At 42.4% G+C, this 13252-nt stretch overlaps 1 protein-coding gene across 2 annotated transcripts; it reads right to left on the bottom strand.

Moving 5' to 3' along the window:
* Window positions 1–162: 162 nt before the first annotated feature.
* Window positions 163–8868, bottom strand: samd1a (sterile alpha motif domain containing 1a). 2 transcript variants are annotated; one of them, XM_030735221.1, is made up of 7 exons: window positions 8345–8868; window positions 5492–5828; window positions 4993–5132; window positions 4804–4864; window positions 2951–3029; window positions 2266–2377; window positions 163–2032 (listed from the first exon to the last, which is right to left on the bottom strand). In XM_030735221.1, exons 1-7 carry the CDS (start codon window positions 8705–8707, stop codon window positions 1886–1888), a joined length of 1239 nt encoding a protein of 412 aa, XP_030591081.1. In that variant the 5' UTR covers window positions 8708–8868; the 3' UTR covers window positions 163–1885. The 2 variants fall into 2 exon arrangements, with proteins under 2 accessions (XP_030591081.1, XP_030591082.1); XM_030735222.1 differs by having other exon boundaries at window positions 4993–5129.
* Window positions 8869–13252: the final 4384 nt, after the last annotated feature.

Genomic DNA, 13252 nt, shown 5'->3' with positions numbered 1-13252 from the left:
TTGTAAGGGACAAAAAAAAAAATGGTTGAGTGGGAATTTTTATGGAGTGGAAGGTTTGTTTACATTATTTTCAGTCACTGATCACTGTAACTTGCTTTTTCGGTGCACTGTTGAGTTATGGGTAATAAACTCTCACAAAACAGCTGAACGGAGACACCAGTTTTATTTGCAACTCTGGAAAAGTGTCTGTTGTGTTACAGATAAAACGTGGAGGGGAATACACTTGAGATGCAGACTACATTATATGGAATGTTACAATTCAAGTGGCTGGCTTAGATCAAAACACAAAGAGAGACGAGACAAATTATAAAGGAATAAGATAAGATAAAATATTGCATTTCATATCTGTTTGTAAACAGATGCTGAGCAGCTCCACTGAATGTCTTGCAATATATTCAGTATTACAATAACATTTCTTGCAAATGTATTTAGGTATAAAAGCAAATTCCATTAGGTTGCACATATCCTGGTCACATCTATTTGCAACTGCTATCCAAAGTGCAACTGTTTTGTTGGACCACAATAACTTTTAATTAAGGGTTGGGGGGGGGGGGCATCAGGTAGTAGCATATCATGTCGGTTATATCTCAAGCCTCTTTCAGACATGCACTGGAGGATGTCCTAAAGAGCACACAATGACATTTTATCTCCATAACCCCATTTGTGATTCGCAATAAAACACTCCTCTGTGACGCACTGCTGCATGTACCACAGCCCTCTGTCACAGCTGGGCGCTTGTCAGAATGAAATCATGAGGAATATTAGCAGAACAGCGACGTATGTTTGAATGACAAAAACGCCATCACGTTAAATGAAATGTCACACATCCCATGTCTGAAAAGGGCCTCAGTGTTATAAAAGATACCAAAGACATTATCCAAAACAGCAGCTATTGGTGGCGTGAGGAGTAAGGAATCAGACTCTGCAGATTAGGGCTGCACCCAAATACTCACATATTAACTTTTTTTTTTTATGTGGAAAACAAAACAAAACAAAACAAAAAAAAGATCTGAGCTTGAGCTCTCTCACTCTCAGCACTGACTGGCACCCTTTAGTTCACCTCACTGCTGCTAATTAGTGACTTTTAATACCTATTTAGCAAGAGTTTCATTTAAAAAAAAAAAAAAAAGAAAAAAAGAAAAAAAGAAAAAGAAAAAACTATGAACAGTACCATTTTGCTATGGAGCTCTAGCTCCCATTGCTCCCCTGCTGATCCTTTGTCTGTATGGCACCTGTCAGATGATGCTGTAGTTATAAAAATCAGCAACTATTCACTGTTGATTACCATCGAATCACCAAAGCTTTAAAAAAAAAAAAAAAAAAAGTATTCAGGGCAGCCCTAACAATGCAGATACTTGGATAGTCTGACTTCTCCAGCACTCAGCACATGGAACAAAAAAGGAAACTGCACAATAGATGTGCTTTGTTTTCTGTGATTAACAGTTTCTGGGTAAACAGAAGGTGTGGTAACAGAGAGAGAGAGGACATCCAAAGCTGTGACAGCACTGTGGCCAAAACCACGTCTGCGGAGGTGGTCCACTTGGTACGAAGGCTCAATCCTCTTCACTTACCCAATGTTTCACTATTGCAGAAAGGTCACTGTTGCGCCGCTTTAAAAGACTGTGAATGCAGCAGTCTATTACCTCCAACAACGGGGCTGCATGAGTGAAATGAAAACCATCTGAAAACTAAAGACCGTAATGAGAGGTAGGACGACAATCTTTCAGTTTCTGGTCGTTCTCACAGTGAAAGTCAATTCCACCAAAACCCTTTCCACCCTCCGCACGCCCTCTACACATACTGTATATGAAAGTGGGCGGTAGAGAGATGGCACTGCATGCAAGTTTGAGTTAATGCAGTACAGCCTGCCATGTCCGTCGCCACTTCAGAGGTCTTCGCATTCCAGGAAATGGGTCCTCTGAAGCACTTTTACGTGGCGCTCGTAGATTTTGAGGGCAGGGCCGAGTCGGATAGACAGCCCGGTCAATACGTCGCTGCGCTGCATCAGAAGGAGAGACTTCCCATCAATTTCCTGCAGAGGAGAAAAATGAAACAAATTAACGTCGCTCTTTGGTTTCTAAAGGTATGCTCTGAATATTTAACCTGACAACACATTCCACTAGCGACCAGGAAAAACCATTCTCTAATGCAACAGACTCACACAGACACTGCCCTAAAAAAAAAAAAAAAAAAAGCATGAAGTGATGGAATGTGTGAAGGTAGACTTTGATGTATGAGCAGTGCTCTCTGTAGTGCTGCACTAACCTGCGTTCGAAATGCAACCGCCTGCTCTGGAAATCCTGCAGCTGAGAAATAACTGGCCACATCTGCCACAGTCCACTGCAACAGGTTCTGGCTCATCTCCTTCTTCATGGACCTGGAGGATTATATGATTAAAACAAACAAACAAACAAAAACATTTAGAAGAGTAAAAAAAAAAACAAAAAACAAAACAACCTACCCCAATATGGCCTCTATATGGAGATAGTGCCTAGCTTTTACATGAGCCACAGTACACCTTCACTATAATTATTCAAAGTGTTGTCCCTCAGCAGAGGTGAACAGATAATCTGGACAATCTGCCAAACACTGTGGACCAAACACTGTGAAGGGCTATCAGCATGCTGAGCGGAGGCTGGCAGATTAAATGGCTGACAGGTAATTATGGTTAAATGCTCAGATCCTGCCAATTGCTGTATTTTTTTTTTAACTCTTCAAATGAAATGCGAGCAGTTTTATTATAGTATTATTACTATTATTGTTAAGCTTTTTGATTTTATGTGATGTTAGGAGATTCTTGCAGAGATATATACACTGTCTATTTAAATATGAAACAGCATGAAACTGATATCAGTTCTGGGTCAAACTCTGCGCTCCACACAAATGTATAAATGTGCTATTCAAAAGAAGCACAAACAGGAATTTCTAATGGAGACAAGAGTATACTCACACTTCATCCACTTTACCGCCATTCACAAGATTGTCGTCAGCTGCTGTCAAGGATGATGTGTCCATCTTCTTAAATGTGCCTGTGGACAAACAGAAGCCACATTATTATAAATCTGCAAAGAATTCTCCTCAAATCAGAATGAACAAGCACTGAATGGCTGCAGAGTGCATCACTCCTTTGCCAACTCATTCATAAAAGCTGATCTGAAGCTCAGTTCATATGACTAACAAACTTATATTAACTATGACTTAATATATAACAGTCTTAACATGACAAGCACAGCTCTTCTTCAAACTTCTTTGCTTTTTAAAAAAAAAAAAAACAGCTCTGAATTTTTAAATGTGCAAACTCATTCCACTGAGATCCAGCAGTGCGACGCTGAACCAGCAGCAGCAGAAAAAGATGCTTTTTCCATGCTTCTAGTGGTCGTACTGGGGAGTCTGCAGCTACGGTATGTTTTTTCTATTAGAGCTGCTTCACGGCTCAGTTAAGTGAGGCCTTGGTGAATGAGCGTTGATGCAGCTCCTTATTATATCAGACCGCTTTCATGGGATGCTGGCAGGCCTGCTGTCATACACGTGATGCATGACAGGGACGCAGCCACATTTTAGATGGATACCACTCCTCCTAGACGAACTGCATCCCAGCTATGCACATGTACAGTATGTAGTGGCAATGTCTCACTTAGAAGAGAAAAAAATATATATGTTTAGCACTGATATTCAGACATGAATTAAGGTCACTGCACATGCCTAGAACCATGAAATTATTTTTAAAAAAAATAAAAGAAGAAAAGAAAGTACAGATCTGCAATGAGACAATGATCCTGTAATAAAGATCAGGGCAGCAGGGGCTCCACATTTGAGCCTGACTGAGCTCAGGTCAGGATTAGTTAAATTCAGATTTAAATAACCCACACATATGTAGTGTGTGTCTAAGTGTCAGATTATTGTGGCGCAGGTGGGCACGTTGACATTAGCAAACAGCTGGCCTTCACAGCAGCTTCTTGGGGACTCAGCATTAAGAACAAACATGGTGCATTTCAAGTTTTAAGCTTGAAGTTTCTCATTACAAACACAGCTGCACTCAGGTGTATACACTAAAGACCTGAACTAACATCTAGCAAGAACGGAAGCCTCGGTGTCTGCTGGACAGAAATTTTAACCCCAAAGACTCTTAATCAGATCCTATCAAAATCTGAACGTTTACCATTTTCTTTTTTTTTATCTGCAAACACAGATTTAATAGGGCCGCACCAACAAATCAGGATCACCCAATGACTGCTACTGGCCTATTGGCAATTAAGATGACAAGATTTCTTTGTTTTCCTCCAGCACGAAAGATGGAATAAAAGGAAATTCAAACAGAAACAAAAATATTAATGCACAACATCTTTCTGAATCTTTGAGAGCAGTCTATAAGCATGATTACCAAACATCATTATAATTATGTGGTGGTAATGCAGTGATTTTGTTTTTCTTGACTGAATGTTATGTATCTGTGCAAAGTGTGCCTTACTACAAGCAACTGCTGTCTTAGTGTTGCACAAGTACAGGACTAAGCAACGACTTTTAGCCAGAGTGGGCGCCACCTGGATGGAAGGTAGCAGCACAAGCTTGTGAAGCATTCAAAAAATCTTAAGCAAGCCTCAAGGCAGGCAATGGTAGAAAAGGCCAAACAACAACCAGAATGGAGCCTTTAAACTTAAGCTGCTGACAGCTAACTTCCTTATGATGTGTGTTTTATTGCAAACTGTTCCAAAGTAAGAGAATAGTTCAGTGATCAACCTCTGCAGAACAGATGGAAGCTGCATGGAAGATATTAAAAAAAAAAAAAAAAAAATACTAACTCACAGTTGTCAGATGGCAAAGGCAGTGTTTGTGATCTTCCATCAGATGCATTCCTGGTCTCATCCTGTTGGCCAAACAAAGGAGAACAAAGTAAATTCGACATGAAAATGTCAGGTAGGAAGCAGAGAGATCAAAGAAGCAAAGGAGACGCACACAGATGCTGTTTGTCAGAAAAGGAAAACAGGCCCCTACCAGCCGTGATGCCGATTCTGGCACCAACTGGTCAGACGAGAGGCTTCTGTCCTCCACCTTGCCTCCGTCGTCTTTCTTTATGTTGTTTACAGCACAGGGGATGGCAGCTACAGACTGGGCTGCTGGCTTCACAGCCACTGCTAACACAGAGTGAACCAATTAACACCAATTATACACGATTATCATCCACACCTGACTTTATTCCAGCCAAATTCTAATTAGTCTAATAGGATACATTTAAAACAGCTAAATGGATGAACGCACTTGAAACTGGACCATCACTGAGCTGTGAGAATACATTATTTTCTCCTGCATCTCTGCGTCTGGCTTACATTAAAGTTGCTACTGTCAACACCCAAGAATTAATCACACAGGTGTTTAAAAGCTCCCACCCCTTCTTTCATATCCAGCAAAGCTAAGCATAAGCCTGCACATAAAACATTAGAGTTCTCTATGATGCCAACTGCGCACGTTACCCTGTGTGTAGCAGCGTGAATACCTTTGTCTCGCTGCATTCCTGGGTGCTGGCGCTCTGCTGGGCAGACAGCAGAATCATAAGCCCAGTCATTGTGTGCAAGGGCCCTGGGGCTGGAGGGGGGCAAGGAGTTGGGCCTCTCACCAGCCTTCTGGAAAGAGGCGCAGTCCAGACCAGAGCCAGGGCTGGGCCGAGCGCCAGAGGGAGAGCAGGGGGCAGAGACAGCTCGCACAGGGGCACAGTGCACTGTGGCATCTTCATGTGTGTGGCTGGGAGAGGGTCTTTCCTGCCCATCCCGGCTCTCATCACCCCCCTCTTCATCTGCATTGCTATCTGTGTCCATAGCTATTGAGGTGTCAGCCTGCAATACAGAGGAAGAGCAGGAACATATGATTTCACATTTTATAGAAGCTTTCTAAATATGTCATAGTCTTTATTTGGGCAAAAAAGCTTGATCAGACATCAAGTTGTTATTAGGAGCAACTTAAAAAGCTGGTGAGCCCCGCAAGGTTACAAGGGATTGTTGTCAAGACTGAGCAGCACTGACTGTAGAACGAGGGTGTCACATTAAAGCAAGCTCATACTGATGTCGCAATTTGACCGCCGTTGTGGTAAATTATTGTCTTTGAACGCCTCCGTCCCCTTCCCCGGTACAGCTTTCCCCTCCGCAGAGCGCGAGCCGTGCCATCACAAACATATCCCCATGACATTAATAACATTTAAAACCCAATCTTGTCTTTTTGTCTAGCCATGAAGAGTTCTCACAAACGCACTCATTCCTTTCGTTGGAGCGGTCTGTCGACGGCGCCCCGAGTGAAAAATTACGCTGTGTGTGCGACTGCGTGTCCAAGACCCAGCAGTCGAGCACAAGAGCGCACCAAAGCCCGCCCCGCTCCTGAGGAAAGAGCCGCTTGTACGGCATTCACCCGTCGCACCGCATTTCTCATAACTTTCACCGAGGCACGGCCACAAAAACATCGTGCCCCGGGGGATCTCAGCCCAACATGATTTACATCTCGGCTCACAAACAACGCCGCTGATGTGCTCGGTGCGTCCCTGTGTTTTTTAGAGGCCTACTTGATTGATAATTTTAACACGCGAGAGCACAAAAGGGGCCGATGGGAGGCGTTTTTTTTCCCTCAAATTTCCTCCAAAGTGCGCATGGAGTTGGGAGACGCGGTAAAGACCTCGTCATTATGTCTGTGCTCTTAAAAAAAAAAAAGAAAAAAAAAAACCCAGAGCGCTTCCCAGGGCCGAGCCGCTCGCTGAACAGCGGACCGGTCGGAGATCAAACCGAGCTTTAACTCGACGGGCAGATCAACGCAGCCCTCCGATTAGAAAGAGCACCAGTCGTAACGACTGCCAGTCTACTTTGACTTTGGATCGGGTCAGCGATTTTACAGCAAAAGCGACTGAACTGAGAGTAACACGAATGAGTCCGTTATCGGACACGTCACTGTACATTTGACCCCTCGTATCCTGGCAAAACCTGGATAACAACCCCCCGAAAGGGGTCTGTTCAAAGCAATCAGGCGTAGTCGGTCTGTAGCAACACATACGCCTTTCACAGAACAATTTGATCTCGGCTTAACCCAAATCGGACGGGCGCATCCGCCATCTAGCGCCGGACGAACAGTTTGCGGTCGCTTTATGTTACTTCAGGTCTTACAGCGTTGCCGGCTCTTACATATTTCAGAGCTTTTTGGTGCTGTTTTTCCTCCTAAAATGCTGTCAGTGTACAGATGGCAGACACAGAGACGAGATGTCACTGCTGCACGGGACGTGAGGGGCAATAAAAACAGCCAACACCACGGCGTTGGACGTGACCGGGCTTAGCAGTGTGTCCGATAATGGATCTAGGGGTTCGACTTCAAGCACTGCGTCGGCAATCGCCCATCTCTCGAAGGATAGATGCCGTTTGCGTAAATGAAGTGATTACACTCAAAATATGACTACTTTGTCACCGCTTGAAGTCGATTTTTTGTCTGTTTTAGCACTCGCGACAGTGCGATGGGCATATTTTGAAGTCTAGACGTAGGCTAACGGTGGAAATCTCGTCATGGGCGGACAAAAATATGAATGAGGACACGGTTGTACCGACACTGTTTACAATCGGAGTCCCAGTTTGGTTTCCTGGTATAAAACAACCTAAAACGCAACAATGACCCACAGTCACCCGTCAGGTTTCTACATTCGCAGTGTTTGAGACTTTTCCCCCCACACACCTTCACCCACCCCCACATTGACCGAGAATGAAAAGACAGACATCCGGCTCTCCTTTTCGAAATAAAATTCTCACCGGTGGGCGCATATTTTGTGCCATTATTATGAAAGTATATTTGCTCAACTTCCGGACTACCTATACACCCATTGCGGAACCTTAACAGCCCCCCCCCTACACACACACACACACACACACCCGCCCCTCCCCTTCGCCCAACGCCGAGTTTGGGGCTTGAAAAGCGCTTTCTGCTGCCGATAATGGAGGCTCGGATTGTTGCGGACGAACAGGACGGTGCAACTTTTCCCCTTCTTGCGTTTGCATTTTTACACCACCCGTTTTAAAGAGCTTTAAAACTGTCGCGCTGTAAAAAATGTGCTACACTCTCCCCACACGCGCACCTTCTGTTTTTTTCCCCCCTACCTCGGTAGCGCTCGAGCGAGGTCCAACCGCCGCTCCCCGTCTGCGGCAGTTTCGGGTGCACTTGCAAATCACTCCCCTCTCCGTTCTCCCCGTTCACACGCAGACAAAAACATGTTTTTACACACTAAACAGTGGCGGTTTCAACCCCCCCACCTGTTAATTTGGTATGATGTGACACGACAATGAAACGTGAACTCGCCGAAACGTGCCTCCTCGCATCAGCCTCCACATACCTCCAAATCCTCCTCGTCCGGGTCAGCGGGACCGAAAGCGCTGTCCCCATTGCTCAAGTCAGAGTGACTAGCTTCTTCCACGGCGCTCCTTCTCGCAGCCGTTGTTAACGATACATCATCTTTTTTCCTGCTTCTCCGCTGAACCTTGGCGGCGTTTCGGTATGAAATGGAGCCCTTGTAGTTAACTTTCAGCACGGTTTGTTCCTGGATCAGTTTTTCCAGTTCTGCGCAGGTTCGGTCAGGCTCGGACCCGTGTCGTCTCCGGACCATTCGGCAAATCCTCTCCAAGTCCGGCCGAGCTTTTCGAGACCGCAGCGAGTCGATAGTGTCCAGAATCCACTCGCGGTACTTGGATTCAGACATCTTTTCTGCTCGCTTGTTTTTTTTTTTTCCCCTGCTTTTTTTCGTACCTTAGTGCGTCAACCTTGCACGTTACTCACGGTGATTTTCGTGAGCCGCGGTCCGAGCCCTGCTGAGAAGCGGAAACCTCGCTGTACGCCTCCTGCGTTTGCGTTTGCGCTTAAGGTGGAGCGAAGGAGTTAGAGCGAAAAGTTTTACTCGAGAGGCGTTTTAAGGTGGAATATGTAGTCCTGAACGGGAACGAGCGCCCGCACTCGGTACTATGGTCCAGTGGGTGCGAAAGGTATTTTTATATATATATATATATATATATATATATATATATATATATATATATATATATATATATATATATATATATATTAACAAGGAGTAACCACAACTAGTATTATCGTTCAACCTTTGATTAGAGTAAACATCGTGTAACGGAAATAATACTAAACACGTGACCCGCTCCTTCGCCTAGCTTCGCAAAATCAAATCAAAACCAGAGACGAAACTGAGACTTGGGGGCTTCGTGCGGTGCATCGTTGTGAAAACCGTAAGTATGAAATAAGTATTACATAAGGAGGTATTATATACTTTATCCAGTTAACAAAAAAGGTAATAGCACATAAGTTACAAACAAGCTGTGCAGATATCAAACACTATACTGATGATTGTTTCTGATAAGATTAATGCCATAATTCTCTTATATTTACAGTACGGTGCAAAACTCTTGAGTTACCTCTCATTTTTTAAATATTTTGCTAGGAAAATGGGTAATAGGTGTAGCAATGTATTGAAACGTGCATGGAAATTCTGTATATAAGGCAAAAAAAAAAAACAGGTTGTACAGTTCTAACAAGCTTGAAAGTCAGTATTTGGTATGACCACCTTTATTCTTCACAGTCTGAACTGTGGCAACTTTGCTGTCATTTCTTTAAGTGGTCTTCAGGAATAGTTCTCCAAGCTTCTTGAAGAGCATTCAAAGCTCTTTTTTGGATGTTGGCTGGCTTTTGTTCTGTTCTTCACCTCACTGCTTCGGTAATGTTGAGGTCCGGGCTCTGGGAAAGTCAGTCCATGACTGATCGTGTCCCATTGTGTGTTTCCTGCCCAGATATGCTTTCATTGTATTGACAGTGTGTTTGCACTCACTGTCATGCTTAAATATGAAGCCAGACGCTTTCAATGGTATCAAAATCTGATAGTACTTTTCTACATTCACAATTCCATCAGTTTTGACAAGATCCCCAACTGAAATGCAGCCCCAAACCATAACAGCACCTCCACCTTGTTTTACAGATGGATGTAGACACTATATTGTACCACTCTCTCCTGAACTCCTCCATACATATTGTGGAATGTGGCATACCGTAGCCTTTTCTTCCAGTTTCTCTTCTTTAAGAATGGCCTCTTGACAGCCACCCTTCCACTGCGACCATTTCCGATGAGGCTTCAGTTGATCCATGTACCGTTCACTGAAGGGCCAGATGCATCTCTCAGATCTTGTGTCAGGTCTTTGCAGGATTTATTTTTCCCTGTTTCTTAAGGACATGATGTTCAGATACTGTTAATCTGCTGTAGTCCTTCAGGCCTGACATTTCTTTTTTTGTCCTCCACTTGTCCAGTATTGCCAAGTTTTCAGCCAGTAGATTTTTTTAAGAATCAAGTTCTATTATATGCCCGTCAAACTGTTTTCTTTGGCATTTTTCATAGAATCAACTAAGGAAATGGGGAAAAAATGTGGTTTTTGACAGGCTGATAGCAACAAAGTACCTAATGATACAATTTTAAAATTGGTTATTTGCCAAGTTGTCCATTGTGTGGATAACACTCATTCATCCTTAGTGTTAGGCACATTTTTTTAAAAACTTGAATGATTCATAGATCAGTGTTAAGTAGCTTACAAAAATAAATAAATAAAAATCCTCTGAAAATAGTCAGAAGGACTTGACTTAAAATGAGTATATATTTTAAATATATATAAAAATTAAAAAAAAGCAGCCAAAAAGCCTTGAACTATTGCTTAAGATCACTTAAAAAAAACTAATAAATTCTGGCTCTTCGGAAGCAAAATGTAAACTGATAGCTGGCTTGAGACTTTTACACAGTAAAACCATAAAAGTAGTCATCTACAGTGTTTTATACTTATATTATAACTTACAGTGTATATGTAAACTTGCATCTTGGTAAGGTTTTGGGCTACCGTGTGCCATCACATGGCACCTTGTTAATGGTTCTGCAAGACTTTAACAGTCGATGCATGGAGCACTATTGGAAAGATAGCCTGATTTGGTGGTGGGGAGCATCGTCAGCTAAGAAACTACTATATGTGTTCAGCTGGTGACCGCAAACGCTGTAGTCTGAATGACTCACATTATTTTCATACTCAAACTATACAGTGACCCTTGTCTTGTCATCCTAAGAGAAACCACTCCCATAAAGATAGAAATCATCACTCAGGCCAAATTTATACAGATTTAAAGTGACCATTGCCCCCTGAAAGGTGTCCTATTTTGTTTTATGTCCCATAATTGGTCAAATGTCACATTTACTTCATGGGTTTGTATTCAGTAGATACAGTGACTTCATTATGAGGGCTCATATTTCTAGGCCTTTAATACATATAAACATCTGGGGAACCCTGTACAAATTCCTCTATTTTACAGATGATTCACTCCAATGGTTTTCTCTCATTCATGGTTTGAGTCTTTTAATTTAGACATTTTGAATCCATTTCTGCTTTGCAGATTGCTGTAATCTTTGAGAAAACTCAATATATGGTTTTTTCCAGTCACGGGAAAGGCTTCAGCTTGAGCTCCTTGAAAAAGTTTCATGGTGGATTATTGTTGTCAATATGCAAGCCATTAAAAACAGAAATGTTACCTGAGGTCTCATTATAAACCTCAGCATCTGATCAACATCTGGCTAGGCCAGACTTGTATGAAGAACAAAAGTTGAGCGCTTTAGTCATATTTACAGAAGCGAGGTAGATTTTATTTTTCCTTCTTCTTCAGATTAAGAGGTGAGGTTGGGTGGGGCGTTGCATCAATCAAAAGGACACCTTGGGGCTGGGAATATTGTGAGCTGGGGTGGTGTCACAGCCAGTGGCACAGGAAAGATTGCACAGAGAAAGGGAAGAAAAATTTCACTACAAATCAGCAAATTCTGGATGCAAATGTCATGCAATCAAGTCAAGGAAAGTGCAACTGAAAAAAGGCTGACTTCTGCAAGACGACGATCCACGTACGAAACCTGAGCTGAAGCTTTTCAAACTGCACATGCCCATGAGTACTTTTTATTCCATTAAATAAATCAAAATGCGAGAGCGCATTAACATGTGGAGAATTCATTTTTGATGTGTGTTTGCTGCAGGAGTCATATTTATTGGTCTCCAGTTCAAAAATCGACAAAAACGTGTAAATCGCCCCAGGGTGCCAAAACCTTTGTGTGTACAATTTTATGACTTATGCAGATAGATGGAAGCTGCAAAAAAAAAAAAAAAAAAAAAAAAAAAAAAGGGGGGTGGGGGGTGCATGAGGGTGGGAATACATTTGGAAAAGGAGCGCTAGGAGCTGGCTGGTAACTGACACCATACTGTGACAGGATAAACAACACTGCATTATTCAATTGCGCCTGCACGTCTCTTAAAGCATTCACAATGACAGACAGGACAGTGAAAATACAGCAACCAACACGCACATCCCTCTAATCCAGCTGTGACCCTTCGACCGTCTTCTGAAAAGTGAAAGAGAAAGCTTAAATATAACCCAGACATATTAGTCTTAACAAGTAAAACTTTATTGGAATGATACATTTTGCAAAATATTTTTATGTATATATATTTTTTAACATACTCATTGTGTTCTAAGGGTATCTGTCAAGTTCTCCAGAAGAGGGTAAGATAGTTAAGACTGTCGAAGGCAAGGATATACAGTATTGTTTCCCAAAAGGTACAATAGACTACACAATCACTGTACCCAGGTCATGAGGAGAAAGATTAATGTTGTTTTTGCTTTTTTTTTTTTTATTTTTCTGAAAATACAATTAGAAAATATGAACGCAAAACATCTCAGATGTGAAAAGTGTTATGTTTGTAAGTGGAAACTTGATGAAAAGAGAAGGCAGATGGGAGAAAAAAAAAACCCTTAAAAGTAGCACAGAGCGGTTGATAGCTGATAGAAAAGTGACAATACATTTTGTATTGGAAAAAAAAAAAAAAAAAAAAAAAAGTATGATGGCTTCAGCGTCTGAAGTGGATCAAGTGGCGTTACCATCTACCCACTGATGACAAAATCATTGGTGGGTAGAAAGACATTACATGTGCCCTCTTCAAAGCGTTACAGTGTGTATAAAGGATTCAGATATTTAGCACATGTGAACTGTGTGGCCTGTGCTTCACTGTGTTCAAAAGGCTGGACAGCTTGGTTAGTGATCCACTTCACTGTTTAGTGTGTCGCTCAAACAAATCAAACAAAGTTAAACAGCAACTGGACTGTTAGCAGTGGAAACAATGCTTTCTCAAACACGTCTCAGGTCCAGGGGGAAGTCTTCCCTTTGGGCTGC

The sequence above is a fragment of the Archocentrus centrarchus genome, chromosome 8 (assembly GCF_007364275.1).
Source record: "Archocentrus centrarchus isolate MPI-CPG fArcCen1 chromosome 8, fArcCen1, whole genome shotgun sequence".
NCBI classification, from domain to species: Eukaryota; Metazoa; Chordata; class Actinopteri; order Cichliformes; family Cichlidae; genus Archocentrus; species Archocentrus centrarchus.
The sequence above is the reverse complement of the archived record's forward strand: the minus strand, read 5'-3'. Positions and strand labels throughout refer to the sequence as shown.

What these genes read in the sequence shown, in the direction of transcription:
- samd1a (XM_030735221.1), bottom strand. Translation starts at nt 8,707, where the DNA reads ATGTCTGAATCCAAGTACCGCGAGTGGATTCTGGACACTATCGACTCG. An exon ending in GCCTTTGCCATCTGACAACT is followed by an intron (nt 3,030 to 4,803) that starts GTGAGTTAGTAT and finishes GTTTGTCCACAG; the next exon opens with GCACATTTAAGAAGATGGAC. An exon ending in GGCGGTAAAGTGGATGAAGT is followed by an intron (nt 2,378 to 2,950) that starts GTGAGTATACTC and finishes ATAATCCTCCAG; the next exon opens with GTCCATGAAGAAGGAGATGA.